Below are 19,015 nucleotides of genomic sequence, written 5' to 3'. Positions count from 1 at the left end.
AATACATTGGCATTATTTTTGTTTAAACAGTCAGTTGATGTTTCAGTGTTTTCAATAACAAGAAAATAATTTCATACATTTACCTCAGTAGTTACCATTTCAGTGCTCTTTATTGCTTTGTTTAAATTCAGATTTTTATGTTATCATTTCCCTTCTTCCTGAAGGACTTCCCTTGATATTTTTATACTGCAAGCCTCCTAATGATGAATTATTTCAGCTTTTATATATCTAAAAAGTCTTTAAATTGCCTTCATTTTTAAAAGATAGTTTTGCTGAATATAGAATTTTTAAAGAGTATTTTTTCAGTACTTTAAATATAGTTTGTTTGTTTGTTTGTTTGTTTTGAGATGGAGTCTCACTCTATCACCCAGGCTGGAGCGCAGTGGCGCTATCTCGGCTCACTGCAACCTCTGCCTCCCAGGTTCAAGCCATTCTCCTGCCTCAGCCTCCCAGGTAGCTGGGACTACAGGCTTGCACCACTACGCCTGGCTAATTTTTGTATTTTTGTAGAGACACGGTTTTGCCATGTTGGCCAGGCTGGTCTCAAACTCCTGATCTCAGGAAATCCACTGCCTCAGCCTCCCTAAGTACTGGGATTACAGTCGTAAGCCGCCACACGCAACCCTTAAATATATTGTTTTACTTCTTCTTGTTTGCATTTTTTTTTTTTTTTTTTTTGGATGAGAAATCAGTATCTCTATTCCTTGTCTTTGTTCTGTATATAATAGGTCTTTTCTTCCTCTGGCTGCTTTTAAGATTTTTTTTCTTTATTGCTGGTTTTGAACAATTCAGTTATGACATGCCTTGATGTACTTTTCTTTGTGTATCTTGTGCTGAGCTTCATTGAACTGCTTGGATCTCTGGGATTATAGTTTTAGGTTTATAAAATTGTTAGCATTATTGCTTCAGATATTTTTTATTTCTTCCTCTGTCACTTCAGGGACGCCTATTACTTGTATACTAGGCTACTTGAAATTGTCCGCGGTGTACTGGTGCTCTTTTCGAGTTTTTACATTATGTTCTAACTCTTTGCTTATGTTGTTAGTTACAATTGCCATGCCTTTAAGTGCACTAATCTTTTCTTGTCCAATATTTAATCTGCTCTTACTCCCATCCAGTGTTGTTGCTGTTTTTTTGAGACATTGTAGCTTTCATCTTTAAAATTTCACTTTGGGTCTTCTTTATATCTTTTATATCTCTCCCTAACTTCTTGAAAACACTGAAAATAACTGCTTTAATTACTTTCTCTGCCAATTCTAACATCTGTGTCAGTTCTAGGCCTGTTTTTATTGATTGACTTTTCCCTCATTATTGATCATGTTTTCCTTCCTCTTTGTATGCCTGGTAAACTTTGATTGACTGCCAAACATGGCAAATTTTACCTTGTTGGGTCCTGAATATCTTTGTATTCCTATGAATCTTGAGCTTTGTTCTGGGATGCAGTTAAATTTTTTGGAAACAACTTTCTTCTAAGTCTTCTATGATTTGTTAGGTGGGTTTGGAGCAGTGCTCAGTGTAGAGCTAGTAATTAGTATACAGCTAATTATTCCTCACACTGAGGCAAGACATTCCTGAGTACTCTATCCAATGCCCTGTAAATTACAAGTTTTTCCAGTCTGGCTGGAGGTAACAGGCACTTTTTCTGAGCCTCTGATTTTTTTAATGGTTCTTTCTCTGGCCTCAGGTAGTTTCAGCACCCACATGTGTTAATCAACACTCTTGAATACTTAGGGAGACAGTATATATTGCCCTTTGGCTTAGCAGACAAAAGCAAAACAACTCACTATTGAAAATGGTGTGGCAGAAGTGATTAAATAAAGAAGTTTCTACAATGTTCACTGCTTCTCTGTGAGTGATGAAATTATAGGCAGTTTTAATATTTTCTATATTTTCTAAAATGTCTACAATAAATATGTATTACATTCACTATTTAGAAAAACACAATTAATGTTGTTAAACACGATGTTGTTATTTTTGTTTTTTTTTGTTTTGGGTTTGTTTTTGTTTTAGCTTGGATTTGCTTTCACATCCAGGCTATAGGTTTAGTTTGTCCTCAGTTTTGGAAAGGGCAGTCTTTACTAAAAAATTAGAGCTTCTTTATTAAGTGAAAACAGACTCAAGATTTGGTAATACAGCTGCTGGGGCTATGAGGATAGCATCCAGTAATTCTGGGGAGGTGGCTGTGTTTACCTTCCCTCCTTTCCCAACTTCTGCAGAGCTCTACCTGTCCCCCTTCCCCAAATAGTTTTTGCCACATCATTTTTAACAGCAGGTGCTTTTGATTTTGTTTGCTAAGCCAAAGGGCAATGCAAAATTATCATGCTTCTGCAATGGAACTAAGAGCCAAATCTTCGCTCACACGTAGAGAGCCAACGATGTACTCTAGAAACAGAAAGCCAGACAGGTGTGAGCTGAATTAACATGCTTTCAAATGTTGTTTGAATGAAGGTCTTGGCTGTGGAGGAATAAGAATCACACATTTGGTCCTTTGTTTTCTTGGGTTATTATAGGTGTTCTTTTCCATAACTACTGAATAATCTGAAGGTCTTTCCAGAGATAAATAGTGTTTTCCAATTGAGGCAGTTCTTTTCAGAAATGTATGAGGAACAAACTGAGTTCTGTTCACTTTCATTAGGCAAACAATTTACATTTTCTTATGAAAATGAAGTCTGCAAACAAGATTACTTTATTAAATCACCACCTTCTCAGCTGTTCTTCTCTGTGGTAAGTATTTGATATGATTTAACAAGCCTCCCACCAGCCTCATGAGCATTTTTAAAAATCCTTTCTTTTCCACTGAGATTTAACTAAGACATAAAATCTTTCTATTTTTCAGACCTCTTGGAAAAAGCGGTTTTTCATCCTGTCAAGGACTGGGGAAAAGAGCTTTAGTCTTTCTTATTACAAAGACCATCATCACCGAGGGTCCATTGAAATTGATCAGTGTGTATCCAAACAAGAAAACTTTTATAACAACAAATACTATAAAGTCAAACAGTAACAAGTTGCATGCAAATTGAAATTTACATAATTGACCAAAGGAACCAAAGGCTTCAAGCTTATTATAATATTTGTGACTGAATAGGAGCTAAAATAGTGAGCACTTTAAGTAAAAGATAGTTGAATATTTGTTTCATATTGTATGTCATACTTGATAAGTCTTTAATTAACAGGCATTCCGTTAGGGAGTTTGATTCACGTAATTTGTGGATGAGAGGGAGCGGATGAAATTTTCATTTTATAAAGTTAAGATAGAGTTTTTAAAAATATTTAGATCAGCTTTTTTTGGTCTTCTCTTTAATAAATTGTGCACCCAAAAATTAAAAAAGATAATTTGTGGAATCAAGAATCCAATTAAAATAGAAATTTTTGAATCTTAGGCTAAACTAAATAATTTCAATTATTAATTAACCAGATCAAAAATCCAAACTTATCTTCTAAAATTATTGGACAATCTTCAAAACATGGATCCAGCACATCTAAAGTTTTATTCCATTTGAATCCCAATATAAAATATTAGTCAGTTTTCTATTTCTGTATTTACCTTGGTTTAATACTTTGTGTCAATATCTAACAGAAATTCCAGTGTAGAAGTTGGCATAAGTAACCAGGAAAAGATGCAATCTGTGCAGAAGATGTTTAAATGCCACCCTGATGAGGTCATGTCCATCAGAACCACTAACAGGGAATACTTCCTCATCGGCCATGACAGGTGAGAGAAGTAAGATAACGCATAATGTCTACTGTATGCAAAACAAAAACAAACCAAAAAACAAAACATTTTATACCAATAAACAGTTTCTGAACCCATGCTACAACCTCAGATGCCATCTTGGCAATCTTTGCTATTTGTTAAAATATCTTGAAAAGTTACTGAGCTAGTTTCCTAGGGCTGCTGTAACAAAGTACTTCATCCTGGGTAACTTTGAACAACAGAAATGTATTATCTCGCTGTTCCAGGGGCCAGGAGTCTGAAATCAAGGTATTGGTAGAGCCATGCTGTCTCTGACGACTCCAGGGAAGGATCTATTCCAGGGGCCTCTCCTAACTCTTGGTAGTTCCCTTGGCTTGTGGCAACATAACTCCAGTCTTTACATGGTGTTCTCCCTGTGTGCATAGCTCTGTGTCCAAATTTCCCCTTTTTATAAGACCATCAGTAATATTGGATTAGGAACCCACTCTATTCCAGTATGACCTCATCTTGACCAATTACATCTGCAACAACCCTCTTTCCAAATAAGGTCACATTCTGAGGTATTGGGATATAGAACTGAAACACACAAATTGGGTGGGGAGCGTGCATTTCAACCAATAACAGTCACCATCACCCCAGAAGCATTCCATGTAAAAGAACCCAACACAGAAACATCTACCAAGCTACATATATTAGGGAGGAACTAAGCTTGCCCCCAAAGGAGTCTGAAGTTTTTAAGAGGGGCTTCTGCTCCTAGCTCTTCATGGATGATTATCTGCCTGAGGGAGAGGCAAAGCTGGTGTGGGGGAGACTGTGCAGAGGAGGTGGACAGTGCCAAAGGCAACATATGAAAAACCCTGATCTGTTTCAGATTGACCAAAGCTTTCTTCTAAGTTGTCCTGTGAGTCCATAGAAAAGATGTGATTATACAAATTCATTCAAGCACATTCTTCATCAACATGTGCACTTTCTAAGGGAAGGCCCACCTGCATAGTTACACAAAAATGGCACTGACAGGTTAGGGGGCTGGCTTGAGAACATAAAGGAAATCAGTGTCAAAGCTGAAAGCCCCAAACCCTGTGATTACTACTATTATTTTCTACTTTTCTTCCCTTTCTCTGAGCTTTCTTTGCAGAGGTGGCTGAGCATTAATTCTAGTGTGCAAATGTGGAGGTGGCGAGGGCATTTAAACTACTTAGGAAAAATTCTTACTTCGCTGGTACCTGCTCTCACCGCCGTTCTAACCTTCATAAAAGAATCCTTCTCTGGTTCAAAAGAAGTACAAGCACTATTGTTGCCACATGCCAGCTGAAAGTTTATTCCTATCAACAGGGAGAAGATTAAAGACTGGGTCTCCTTCATGTCATCATTTCTCCAGGATATAAAAGCAACACATCAGAACACAGAGGTGACTCCATATCACTAACAAAATAACAGGGCACCTGAATACAACCCTCTTTCAATAGAAAACAATGGTAGCTTTCCTTTGCCTCCTTAGCAACTGGCGTTAATACAAGGAATAAATAAGTGAGAAAATGTACATCCTTATTACTTTTTATGATTAACAATAGAAAAAAATTCTTCTGTGTTTTGTGAGAGAGCTAAAATACAGACACTTCAGACTTTTATTATTGTGGTAGAGGGAGGAAAAGTTAACTGTGGCATTTTTAAGTAGTAGCTAGAACATAGTATTTTCCATCGTTGTTATTCAAGGTGCATGACAAGCTCCCTTTTGAATGATTAAGTCTAGGGCAGGTTCTATAAAAATGTTTTTCATGTATCTTGCATTTTTAATATAACGTATCTTTCATGTACGTGCTTAGTAGTTTTACATTTTAAATTTATTTCAAAAGGGCCTCTGCTAATGTTCCCAAGTCCTTTCTCAGGGCAGACTTTTATAGATGGAACTTTGGCCCCTAGGTATCTTTTTTGACATATTTTCTAGGTTGTTCCATGCTTACAGCAAAAGCCAAAGAGAAGGAGAAATCAAGGCATGTCTTCAAGTAGACTGAAATGATTAGAGCAAAGGGAACTAGGGCAGAGGGCGTCAGAAAGAGACACAGTTGAGAAGACAGGTGGAGGGAAATGCTGGCCATCTCTGAGGGTCATGCTAAATGTCCTCAAGGGTTTAGAAACAGGAGAGAGACAAGTTCGGCTCTTTTCTTGGTGAGATAATGCTGGCAGGCCAGTGGCATGAATGTTAGATCACTGTGGGGAAAGACGGGAGGCAAGGAGCACAGTAGAGAGGCTGCTGTTTCATTCCAGACGGAGATCAACCGTGCCCTGACTGATTCCTTTTTTGTGAGCAGGAGGAACTCTCATTGGGTAATAAAAGAACCCTCTTCTACCCCAGCCCTCTCCTTGGCCCTCCCAGCACATTGGAGGCTGTTGGTTCCAGCTCACCAAGAAGTGGTCTCCAGGACACGGTAATGGGGCTCACTTCTTTCTCAGGACAGCACACCTGGGAGTCAGCTAATGCTTAAAAATCTTACCAATTAGCAATTGAATTTAACCATGCCCACCTTCCTCAAAGCCCGATGCACTATAAGAATGATTCTTAGCCCTGATGTTTATCCCATACCACAGATGAGCCTCACTCAGGGCTTGCCCTGAATACGTCTCAGTGTATTCATTGATTTTGGATGCTCTTGATATGCTTTGGGTATGCTAAACCAAAACCTGGCCGGCGACTTCTTCCTTTCTTTCACACAGAGGGCACAGATCCCTCTGCCAAAAGATTTCCCAGACACCACCTGTTTTCTGCCCATTCTGTCTGTATTCCTCAGGCAAAGGCCAAGTTTCTTGTTAATTTCCTCCCTTTACCTTAATCAATCTTGCTTCTCATTCATTATAGCTGTCTATCACTTCATCCTCATTTCTAATGAAATCCATTTGAAGACATAAAATATAATGTAACCTGCCTCTTGAAAGCGACTTGTAATTGGACCTTCAGCTTTCTTGGATTTGCAATGTTCCCAACTTGGGATATTAGTCATAAACATGCTGAGTGGTTTTGTCCTCTGGCACAGATACTGTTTTGTCTCTTAAAGACTTATCCATTGACTTTGCCCTGTCCATGTATACCAAGTACATCTAATGAGTCCTAGCCCCTTATTTTATCTAGTTGGTAGCTCTCCAACTATTTTGAAAGCTTTTTGTAGCATATCAAATTCACCATGCCAAACACCTCACCTCAGTTCTTCATTTAGTGAGTAGAAACGGTGGTATGCAGCAGTTAGGAAGCTTCACCCTTTTCTGTAAGCACCTCTTTCTGTTCACTCATGATATCTCCTTTCCCCTAGAGATAACATTATTTGTCATCTTGCCTTTTCACACTATAGATCCAGTGATTTTTAAACCAGCTCGAGTTAATAGTACTATTTGCCTTGCTGGGTGATAGTGGTGGTGGTGGTTAAATTAAGTGGATTTCCTTTACCCCCAACTCAGCATAATCTGGCTCCATGAGCTTGGAGCCTAAAACATGGACAGAACTTAAACATACCTATATTTAAAAACTTGACCTTTTGGCCGGGCGCGGTGGCTCAAGCCTGTAATCCCAGCACTTTGGGAGGCCAAGACGGGCGGATCACGAGGTCAGGAGATCGAGACCATCCTGGCGAACACAGTGAAACCCCGTCTCTACTAAAAAAATACAAAAAACTAGCCGGGCGAGGTGGTGGGCGCCTGTAGTCCCAGCTACTCAGGAGGCTGAGGCAGGAGAATGGCTTAAACCCGGGAGGCGGAGCTTGCAGTGAGCTGAGATCCGGCCACAGCACTCCAGCCTGGGCGACAGAGGGAGACTCCATCTCAACAAAAAAACAAACAAACAAAAAAAAAAAAAACCAACTTGACTTTTTTCCTAGAGAACATTCAGAGTCTTTTCCAAACCCCCTGCTCTGAGGCATTGTTCTTGGAATTTTTCTGCCACGTGAAGAAGCTACTTTAGTAGAATATTGTGTATCTATGGGGAAGGGGAGGCAATAGTGGTTGAATCTAGATGGAAACCTATAATTCATACTATCACATGATCAACACAACCAAATTCCGTTGCCATGGAAACAATAGAAGTGTGTGAACAGAACACAAAAGAAAAATATGGAGCAGGAACAGGAAAGGTACAGCACCTTGATTCTGGGTTAATTACATTCTCAGATGGTATTGGATGATGACAGGAAAAAGATGAGGGTGGCAACTCCAGAGCTTAGTGACTTAGAATACCACCCACAGGGCCGGTCATGGTGGCTCACGCCTATAATCTCAGCACTTTGGGAGGCCGAGACAGGTGGATCACAACGTCAGGAGTTTGACACCAGCCTGGCCAATATGGTGAAACCCCATCTCTACTAAAAAATATACAAAAATTAGCCATGCATGGTGGTGCGTGCCTGTATTCCCAGCTACTCAGGTGGCTGAGGCAGGAGAATCACTTGAACCAGGAGGTGGAGGTTGCAGTGAGCCGAGATTGCGCCACTGCATTGCATTCCAGCCTGGGTGACAGAGTAAGACTCTGTCTCAAAAAAAAAAAAAAAAAAAAAAGAATACCACCCACAGGAGAAAACCACTTGTTCTGAGTGACTGTTCCAAATGGTAGAGAAAAAAAAGCCTGAGTGCTATGCTTATATTTTTTCATCCTCAGTGGTGACCCAGACTCAAGAGGCAAGTTGAAGTTGTGTGAGCTTCCACATGTAACCTTGGAAGACCCTCTGGTCTTTTTTAACCCAACTAATTTATTATGGGTTTTCCAGAATGCATGTGATTTAATTCTATTTCTTGCAAAGAAAAAGCAAAGCATTTTTATCTCTTTTCTTCAGCATTTAATGGAAAAACGTTCTCCAGGATTTAGGCAAGCTCATCTACAAGATTTATCAGAAACCACTCAAGATGTGAAGGAAGAGAATTATTATCTTACTCCTCGAAGTGTTCTTTTAGAGGTAACCCTTTCTTGTCCATTCATCATTTGTTTCTTTCACAAATATTTACTGAAACCCTGCCATGCACTTTTCGTGCAATACTAGGCTAGGGTCAGTGGGAACACAGAGGTAAATCAAATACAGATGATGTGCTCATGGCGCTGACACTTGACTAGGAGCCAGCTGTAATACAAGACAGAAGGGTTCTAGGCTGAAGAGAGATGCTTATAAAATTCTAGGGGCGCATGAGCAATGGGAGGAGGAGATGACTTTCAAACAAAAAATCAGGAAGATTTCAGGGATGAGATGACATTTGACCATACATGATGAGTAAAATTTGGATGTGGGGGATTGCCTTGAGGAGTCTTTCTGCATTCTTAGCAGAAAGAATAATGTGAGCCAAGGTGCTTGGGTGATCAGTTGTGTTCTGTGTATCGATCAGTCTATTGATCAGTTGGAGGCCCTTACTGAATGCCTTCTGAGCAGTAGTCACTGTACTGTACTGGGCATGGTGGCTAAAGTAATGAGCCTGACAACGCCCTGCTTTCAGAGTGCATAGTCTTGTCAGTTACCACAGGATCATGCTGCACAAAAGACGTGGTCAGTATGCTCCGGAAGCAATAGAAAAAGAACAGATTTTCTGTCTCTACTAGAGTCAAGGAAGGCTTCCGGGATGAAGTGCCATTTGATACATGCATGGGGAATAGTTCAGTGAGGCTGCATCCTAGAGTGTGTGAAAGGCATAGTGGGAGATAAACAGAAGAAAAGAGCCAGCCCATGAAGGGTTTTGAATGCCAAGTTGACTTCATTCTGTAGACAGCATAGGGGAAGCGATGGCTTCTGAGTTGGGAAGTATCAAAACCTGAATTATCCTCCATTAGTATTAACCCAGCAGCTGTATCCGCTGTGGACTATAGAGAGAAGAGAATGGAAGTGAGAGACAGGAAGACAGAATGGAGGGTGGCAATGCTGCATCATTTCCCAAACTGAGGGTTTTCCGTAAGAGGGTGACATATGTTTATATAAAAGAAACATTCTGGGGTCAAATAAATTCTGGAAACACCCAGTTAAAATAAGTTAAACAAACTTCTTAGCAGAATTCTCAGAGCATTTAGTATGCAGTGGTGCACTGTAAATAGTCAAGTCAAATACAACACATGGTGTTTCCCAAGCTCCTTTGAGCACATAGTTCTTCTTTCACCAAAAGATTTTCATGTTTGTGTTTCCTGGGATGCAGTCTTTTATGATAGTCCAGCCAACCAATCAGACGTGTACTGAGCATCAGTTAGAGGCCTGGCCTTTGCTAGGTACTTTATGATAGGCAAAGTCTAGTAAAGCAGACAAAACTAAGCTAAAAAGACAAAAAAATAAATAAATAAGTACAAAACTATGCAATAGAAATTGAGAGAAAGGAGAGCTCTGCAGTAACTGAGGTGATCAGAGGGGGCTGTGGGACTTCAGGCAGGCCTGAACATGATTTCAGTAGGCAGGAAGGAAAGATGGCACTCTAGGTGAAGAAGACTGCATGAATATGGCGACAGAAGAGCACCATTTGCAGGGGGCCAATGGGAAGACTGGCTTGACTGGAAGGAAGGTTTCCATCATGGGTTAACGGTGAACTTAGGTAGGCCTTAGGGTTTCTGAGCAATCATTGCCACAAGTGACTCTCCTTGTTCTAAGGGGGCTATTGAGAGCTTCCTAAGGGCAGTGTTTTCCTAGACCATTGTAGCATCCCTGAAGCCACTTGGCCTGCCTGTGAGCACAGTAGCCTGAGACCAGCTACACATTGTGTCAAAGTCTTTGACCCAGCCAAGTGCCATGATTCTATAGTAGAACTGATTGGGGAAACGCTTTCATGTCATTAAGTGCCTAATGGTGAAACAGAAAGATAAATAGCAATTTAGTTTCAATAGAAATAACACTTGTGTCAGCCACATGAGGGATCCAGGAGAAGAAAATTGACTTTGAGTCCTCCAGAAGCTTTGCTGGTTCAGTCTCACGGAGGTAAGGTCAGTTGATATTTCCCAAATGAGAACCACGTTCATCCACTGGAAACTGTACCTCTATGTCAGAGCCCAGAGCTGTTAACACTAGAAATAAGAAGGTACCTGACTTATCGGTAAACTGGGATTCTTACACCTATTCCTTTTATCTACAGTTGGATAATGTCATTGCTTCCAGTGATTCTGGTGAATCCATTGAAACTGATGGTCCAGACCAGGTCTCTGGAAGAATCGAGTGTCATTATGAGCCAATGGAATCCTAGTAAGTCAAACTGCCATTCAAAAATTTGATTTTTGCTCATCTGCTGTTATGGAACAATGACTGTCAGTTCATTTCAATAGTTGATAAACTGATGCCAAACATTACCACAGACCAGGTTCCACATATTATTCCATCATCTCAACACACAAAAATGAGGGAGTCACGTCTCCACCCACAGAAAACCACCGATGACATCCTCAGGACCTTTTCCGTCTCCTGAGGAAGTTATCTTCTACTTTGCATTTATGTCTCTCACACTCTTGCTTCTGTCCTCCAAACACTGTAAAGGGTAATTTTGATTCCATATCCATTTTTAGAAGGAAAGTTTGTTGGATTTGATTCTATCTGTGGCTGTGATTCTGATAGTTGGACATACTTCAAGACCTTGCTAGTCTTCACATGGCTGTTAGCTACTGAAATCTGACACACACAGGGGAACACTGTAAAAACACATGCTAAAATAGGGCTTGTTTTAACTTCTTATACTCTAGTTTTTTCAAAGAGACATCCCATGAGTCTGTGGATAGCAGCAAAGAGGAACCCCAGACCCTTCCAGAGACCCAGGATGGGGGCCTCCACCTGCAAGAACAAGGCTCAGGAATTGATTGGTGTCTTTCCCCTGCCGATGTGGAAGCACAGACCACAAATGACCAAAAGGGGTCGGCCTCACTAACTGTTGTGCAATTGTCTATATTAATCAAGTAAAGCTCTAATTTCTAAAACTTTATGGGCCCTAAGAGCAAGGCAGGCTCCCTCCCACTGTTTTGTTTGTTTGTTTGTTTGTTTTTTAACTTAGAATTAAATTTTAAAGCCATTCCTAAAAATCTCCAAGTCAGCCAAAAACTTGACCATCTTCTCCCTGTCATTGACGTTGTGGCCAAGGAGAGGGGATGATAGAGCTGAAGTAAAGCAGTCCCCGGGGCTGGGGTGGCATTTTCAGCTACTTTTAAAAATCACCCCTTGGCTAGTCTTTCAGTTCCCAAGACTTGGGATCCAAACCGATCTGAATAGCATGTCAGTCAGTTTTCCCATGAGTGTAATTATGGGCATGCAAGTTGCATGGGGCTTAGTTATAGACCAGGAGGGGGTTATTTAGGCCTTAAGTGATACCAAGAGCATTTGGTACGACTAATGTAATTTTAACTCTTTTCCGTGCCTTCTTCTACGGAATCATTTCCAGCGAAGAAATACGCAGACTGGCCTGATGTGGACGGTTATATAACCAACTTAGTCCATTTTCCTTCCGTTCCCGTAGTCTACCATCCACTACCACATCCCAAGAGGATTTTTCAGTAACTTAAATTTATATTATTCTCCAAATGTTTTGGACCTTTACCTGTGCAATATCATCTCAGAAATAGAAAGTACAGTTGAGAGCCATGGCCAGTTGTCTGATGTGACTTTTACAAATGTCTTGTTCATAGTAATATCCCTGATGAAAGCCAAGTGGAGAAACTGAACATTTTCCTTTCTCCTCCTGATGTCATCAACTATCTTGCTCTCACAGAAGCCGCAGGACGGATATGGTAGGTTGGAGATTTGACTGTTGTGGATTATAAATGGGGCTGTAAGCTTTGAAGAGAACAGTTACATCTTGAAACAGTGTATTTGGCAACACTGACTCGGGTTGGGGGGTCGGGGACCTTGGACTGTTGTCTTGCTGTTGTTACAAAAGTCTTTGAGGCTGAAATCAGGGTCTTGTTGTGCAGGAAAGTCAGCTGGGAGGTGAGAGGGGGGAATAACAGGACCCAAAAGTTCAGGAAGCAGCCATTTCTGACTCCTTGAAGGGAGGAAGAATGGGCGGGGATACAGATGACCCAAGGACATCATTTCCGATCACTGTGCAATGAGTATTTGATGAATGAGTGAAATTACTGAAGTCAGCAGGAATCAGAGGCCTAAAAGAAGAAAGCATATCAGCTTCTAAGACTTCCAGACACAAGGTAAAAAACAAAACAAAACAAAACAAAACTGCTAGTCACGGACACAGACACAAAAGACTGTGTGGCAGAGAATTTTCTTAAAGCAATCACTGTCTATTTGATATGGCATTTTTAAAAAGACTTTGTAATTTATTTTGATGGAAGATTACATCTTCGTAAGAGAAGAAAACTCTTTAATGTAAACGCTACACAATAGTTGTCTTATAAGTTCTAAGAAGGGAGGAACCACGCCTTCCATTTTTTTTAAATAGTCCATAATCCAAGGCTCAATACACACTTGACCGAAACTGTGGAGTCCTCCATAACTGAGCTGCTTCATTCCTTAATTCATTTATTTGTTCATTAGATATTCATTGTGTAATCATTACACCCTCACTTCCAACAAACGCTGAGCCCTCTTTCTTTGCTTGGAACCATGGGGTTTTAAAAATTAAAAAACAAAACAAACAAAAAGGTGACATCATACTTCTGGGGTCATGTACCCTCGTAAAAAAAAAAAAGACAGCCACACAAACAAGTAAATGTAAAATGCATTTTATTTAAAAATGTAACAAATCAGGTACTCACACAATGTAATACAAGTCCAAGGGTAGGGGAAATGAATTATAGCAGAGGAATGGGATGTAGGATTTTATGGGCCTTTGTAAGGGCAGTATAATTTGAGCTGGGCTTTGGAGAAAGGGTTAGGCTCCTGTAGTAGTGACAGAGGAAACAATATTCTAAACAGATGGAGATAGTCTACTTCAGAGGTGGTGCCACGTGACCTAGAATCAGGACTCCCTGTAGACTCCACGTGTGCCCTGCCCTCCTGGCCGGCTGAGCCTCACACTGGTGTTGGATGTTGTATTCCCACTGCAGTGTGTCTCAGTGGCTAGGCCCCCCACGTCTGGGATGCATATTTTGCCACGGAGATCATCTTTTGGCGGTGAATGGCCTGAAGCCCCAGAGCCTGGACGAGGTCTCCTTGTTTCTCACCCGGTCCATCCAGAAGGAGGTGAGTTGTACTGACCAGCCCTGAACAGGGCAAATCAGTACCAGAAGGAAAAAGGTCTTAGATGGAGTCTGAGAGGTACCCTGAGTATAAATAAGGCTCCTCATTCTTCCACCACCAAGTTCAAATAACAGAATGTTCTTTCAGGACTCTTTCAGGATTCTTTCATGTCAAGTAGCATTTGGAGAAGGTACTGGGCTAAGACACACAGCACCTGGGTTCAGGACCTCAGATCGGAGTGATGTAGCAAAAAGAGCTTGCATGCAATCAGACTGGTGCAGGGATTCCAAACCAGCTCCTTCAACCAATTTGTGCCTCAGTTTTCTTTTCTGTAAAATTATGGCTAATGATGGTGCTGGTTGTTGGATAATTAAATGAGGTTATACGTGTAATGTGCTTACAAAGGTGACTGGCACATATTAGGTAATCAATTAAGTTACTAGTTACTTTTACTTCTACTACAACTGACCATGGAATGTTACTCAAGCCCATTTTTTAAAGCCTCAGTTTCCTCATCTCAGAAATCATCACAGCCCTAATTTCCTCATAGAGTATTGCAAGAATTAAACATAATATGTGGTGAAGGGCACAGTGGCTAACACCCGTAATCCCAGCACTTTGGAAGGCTAAGGCAGGAGGATCAATTGAGCCCAGGAGTTCAAGGTTACAGTGTGCTATGATTGCACCACTGCACTCCAGCCTGGAAGACAGAGCAAGACCCTGTCTCAAAAGAAAAACAACAACAAACCAACCCTAATATATGGGTATGTTGTTTTTTCATGGACTAGCTATTGTCCTGCATGTCACTGCAGTCTTCATGTGTTAATTCCTTCCCTGGTCTACTTTTCTTTCTAATTAGCCCTGTGACCTTAGGCAAATTCACTGCCTTCTCTGGACTTCAGCTTATTCTCACTAAAGTGAGAAGTTGGTTTTCAGACTGTACGTCTTACATCCCTAGGATAGAGGTGAAAGGAAAGGAAAGGAAGGAGAGAGTATGCTGGGTCTTCAACCAGAGAAGCTCATGTTTATCTTTTATCTTTTATGAAAAAAAATTAGTCCAAAATGTTGGACTTTCCTGTTAGCTTTCCTTAAGAAACAGTTCTTTGGCTTCAAATTTCTGAAAACCATTGTATTAGATGATTTCCAAATTTCTTCCAGCTCTGGGAATTTTGTGATTGTGTAGCATATCTATATTAAGAACATGTCTTATCTCTTCTGCACTACGTAATAGTCCTGTTGGTCATACAAATTGTGCTATCCCTATTACTCAGTACCCTAAATGAGTAATCCCAGGAGGATAAGTGAGTGAGTTGTCTAAGATACATAACTAGTTAGTGGCAGAGCAAGTACATATTCATTCACTTTCTATTTATTGAGCATCTACTGGGTGCTAGATACTGTGCTAAATTCAAGAGCTACAAAAATGGGCTCAGCCTGAGCTTAAGAAGCTCACAGATTAGTGGATGAAGCAGGCATGTTATGTGCTACTTGCAATACAGTGTGTGCCCTGAGATATGAACACAGGGCCACAGGATCACAGAGGTAGAATGGAGTAAATCTGTATGAAGGAAGCCAGCATGGTGTCTCAAAGAAAGTGCTGTTTGGCTTGGGTTTTGAAGACTGGATAGGAGAGTGCATGGCAGAAAAGAAGTAGATTTCAGGGCCCCAGTCCAACAATCTGGTACCTATAGCACATTTTCTCTGCCAAAGATCCACACTGGGCTGGGCAAGGTGGCTCACACCTGTAACCCCAGCACTTTGGGAGGCTGAGGTGGGCGGATCATGAGGTCAGGAATTTAAGACCAGCCTGGCCAATATAGTGAAACTCCCTGTCTGTACTAAAAATACAAAAAATCAGCCAGGCGTGGTGGTGGGTGCCTGTTATCCCAGCTACTTGGGAGGCTGAAGCAGGAGAATCGCTTGAACCCAGGAGGCAGAGGTTGCAGTGAGCCGAGATTGCACCACTGCACTCCAGCCCGGACAGTGCGAGACTGTTTCAAAAAAAAGAAAAAAAAAGGATTCACATACCCTGGGGCCAATATAAGCTTCTGAACTCTTCTGAAAGTTACCAAACACTACTCTGACCCAAAGATCCAGGCATTAATTCAGAAGCCAGGAAAAGGGTCTTTGCCTGTGAGCAGATCCAGGAACAGTACCTGGGTGTTGCTGACTACAGTTTATCCTGACTGCCTTTCCAGACTGTGTAGTCATTGCATAGGAAAAGGGCGACTGCATTTCTCTTGTGCTTGTTCTGCCTTCCCTTTCTAATTGATAACAGCTCCTACATGCTACAGAGAAATATGCAGTATCCATCTTCATGATTATCTGGAAGATCAGAAAATTCCTTTACTTTCCCACCGCCACCATTCCTGACTTCTTTCTTGGTATTGACGGGTATCCATTGCTCTTTTAACATTCGAACACATGGTCCCTGGAAGGAAAACGAATATTGGAAAAGGGAGACGTGGAAGCAAAGGAAGAACAGCCATTGGCCCTTGATGTTTTAAAGTGCTTGAGTCAATCCCATTTACTCTCCTTCTTGTTATGCTACGGATGAGGGAATTGGAGGTTGGGGTGGGAATGGGGCAGGGATTGAGAGGGGAGAGAACTGAGATTTTCAAAGGAAGGGGAGAAGGTGTGTGCAGGGGAAGGACATGATAGGTTGCAGGAGAAACTGATCAAGTTTCAGTTTCCTCCCAATCTTGTCTGGGTGAGTCCTGTCTGGTGGTTTCATTTTGATTCACTTGTTTCAAGAGGCCTTTTAATTATTGGTGCAATTGGACCCCTGAGAGCACCATCAATGCTACCTGGATCCTTCCTTAAAAGCTCAGCCCCATGGATGCCAGAAAATAAAAATCCACCTTCCACCCAAGTAGCCAAGTAAGTCATCCCTGTCTTCTTCTGGCCCAGATATTACAGTTCGCTGCAGGACTTTCTTCAAAACCAGCTCCCAAGGGTATTAATGAGGACAGATTGGGAAGCAACAATCTGAAAGATAATCTTCAATCATTGAACTTTCTTCTTTCCTGTGTTTTAGAAGTTAAAGCTTACCATCGGCAGGATCCCAAATTCAGAGACATTTCATGCTGCGTGCTGTACGTGTCCCTCAAAACGCCAGAGTGCTGCACCTTCTCAGCTGGGTAAGCCTCGACTGGACAGGGCTCCCAAGAGGAGTCCGGCCATTAAAAAGAGCCAGCAGAATGGAGCTGGGGAGTAACGCACCCCAGACTCATGGCGGCAGAACCAGGATGGAGCCGGGACTGTCCAGCTCTGCCACCCGCTACTGCCATGTGATAGGAGACAGTCAGCACACCCCTCTGAATTTCTGCATCTGCATCTTAACAATGGGGATGACTATTCCCTGTCTGGTTATTGCGTCAGAGATGTTAAGAGGGTCACATGACATGATTGGAGGACCTGGGGGAAATGGAAGTCCTTATTATCTCAGCTATTGTCCCAAACACCACAGACACAGATTGGGTCAGTCCCTCACGTAATACATGCCATGTTCTGTGAGGATGTGGTCCACACAATTCCTTCTTTGTTAAAGGACAAACAGTCGTACCCTCTACTGCAAGAAGGCAAGATTCGGCATGAGATGTGACACCCATCAGGCCTCAAACACCTCCTTCCCGGATGCTTGATGCTGCCTGATTTGCCTTTGAGGATGCTGATGCCGATTTTTGAAGGATGCCTGAAGATGCTTGAAGATTTCTACGGACATTTCGAAGATTTTTACGCCGAGAGATGCCGGATGCCGAGATGCTTAAGATGACGCTTGGCGACGCTTGAAGATTTCTGATTTCGCCGGAAGATTTTGATGATGCCGGATTTTCTGAGATGTTGAAGATGCCTGAAGATTTTATGAAGATTTTCGATTTTCGGAATATTTTTCCGGATTTCCGAAGATTTTCTGAGATTTCTTCTGAATAAGATTTTTCTTTAATCGCGCCTTTTTCGCCTGGATTCTTTAATGATTTTTCTTCATTAGCGACTTCGCCTCTGAAGATTTCGCCTAGCGATTTCGAAGAATTCTTCTTCGAATAATATTTTTCGAATATTTCTTCGACATTTTCGAAGATTTTTCGCCGAAGAAGATTTCTTCTCGAATATTCTTTCTTTTCCGAATAATTTTTCCTTTTTCGAATAAAGACTTCTTTTTCTTAATTCGCCGGAAGATTCTTCTTCTTCGAATAACACTTTTCCCGAACGGGCTTCTAAGACTCTCGAATAATATTCTTCGAATACTAATATTCTTCTCTTGAAGACTTTTCCTAGTTTAAATACTTCTTCGAATAACACTTTTTTCGAAGACTTTTCCTTTAATAATACCTCCTTCCCAAACACCTCCTCCCAAACAAAACATCAACACCTCCTTCCCAAACACTGGCCTCTCCTCAACCCCACAAGCCAGAGTGCTGAGACAGAGTGGCCTTTTGGATTCAATAAGTATCTTGTTCTCTTAAAGACCCAGCAACTATTTTAGCAGTTTTAGGTCATATGCAGCTAAGATCAGCTTGCTCTACAAGCAGTAACATCTCTACTTAGCACTTCAAGGTTGAAAGTTCTTCACTAATGGATCCATTGACTAATTGATCGTGGAAGGTCAAAGGAATAAAATTCTTTTTTATAAATAGGAAAACAAAGGCAGAGAGCTAAAGCACTAATCAAACTGGGGACTGTTAGAACAAAAACAGGCTTCAGAGAGAGGATTTTACCATGCTGTTGTTTCACATGGTAGAAATCACGGCCCAGAGCGATGAAAGGCATACCCTCTTTGTTTCTCCAAGTTTCATAACCGTTCAGTTGCAGAACCAAGAATCTAAAACCAGCTCTGGGAAACAAATGTCCTGTTGCCAGCCTCATATTTGGACTTGGATTTGAAAATACCTTCAGCACTTAGAAGAGACATTCAAATACATTTCATTTCCTGTTATCCAGATTGTTCGGAAAGTATTAAAATTTTTTCATTTACATGCTGATATGGTTTGGATCTGTATCCCTAACAAATCCCATGTTGAGTTGTAGTCCCCAGTGTTGGAGGTGGAAGTTGGTGGGAGGCAGCTAGCTCATGATATCGTGGGAGTAGATTTCTCGTGAATGATTTAGCATCATCCCCTTGGTGCTATTCTCATGATAGTAAGTTCTCGTGAGATCCGGTTGTTTAAAAGTGTGCAGCACCTCCCTGCTCACTCTTTTCCTCCTGCTCCTG

The 19,015-nt window shown here is 41.2% G+C and overlaps 1 protein-coding gene across 5 annotated transcripts in view; it reads left to right on the top strand.

Annotated features, from left to right (window-relative positions):
• The window catches only part of PLEKHS1 (pleckstrin homology domain containing S1), a 40,666-nt gene extending 21,889 nt beyond the window's left edge, over positions 1-18,777 (top strand). Inside the window, exons 4-14 of one of the 5 annotated variants that reach the window (XM_021943686.2) lie at positions 2,636-2,943; positions 3,578-3,712; positions 5,027-5,102; positions 6,004-6,120; positions 8,506-8,625; positions 10,763-10,869; positions 11,361-11,570; positions 12,294-12,395; positions 13,671-13,806; positions 16,841-16,943; positions 18,610-18,777. In XM_021943686.2, coding sequence (XP_021799378.2) covers positions 3,618-3,712; positions 5,027-5,102; positions 6,004-6,120; positions 8,506-8,625; positions 10,763-10,869; positions 11,361-11,570; positions 12,294-12,395; positions 13,671-13,806; positions 16,841-16,943; positions 18,610-18,629 — 1,086 coding nt within the window. In that variant the 5' untranslated portion in view covers positions 2,636-2,943; positions 3,578-3,617 and the 3' untranslated portion in view covers positions 18,630-18,777. Of the gene's footprint in view, positions 1-2,635; positions 2,944-3,577; positions 3,713-5,026; positions 5,103-6,003; positions 6,121-7,558; positions 7,810-8,505; positions 8,626-10,762; positions 10,870-11,360; positions 11,571-12,293; positions 12,396-13,670; positions 13,807-13,950; positions 14,468-16,840; positions 17,320-18,609 lie in introns of those variants that run through there. The other 4 variants (XM_021943685.2, XM_021943684.2, XM_021943688.2 and 1 more) reach the window with 4 other exon arrangements.
• The last annotated feature ends 238 nt before the right edge of the window (positions 18,778-19,015 follow it).

The sequence above is a fragment of the Papio anubis genome, chromosome 11 (genome assembly GCF_008728515.1).
Source record: "Papio anubis isolate 15944 chromosome 11, Panubis1.0, whole genome shotgun sequence".
NCBI classification, from domain to species: domain Eukaryota; kingdom Metazoa; phylum Chordata; class Mammalia; order Primates; family Cercopithecidae; genus Papio; species Papio anubis.
Note: the sequence above shows the minus strand (reverse complement) of the source record. Positions and strands in the feature narration are given on the sequence as shown.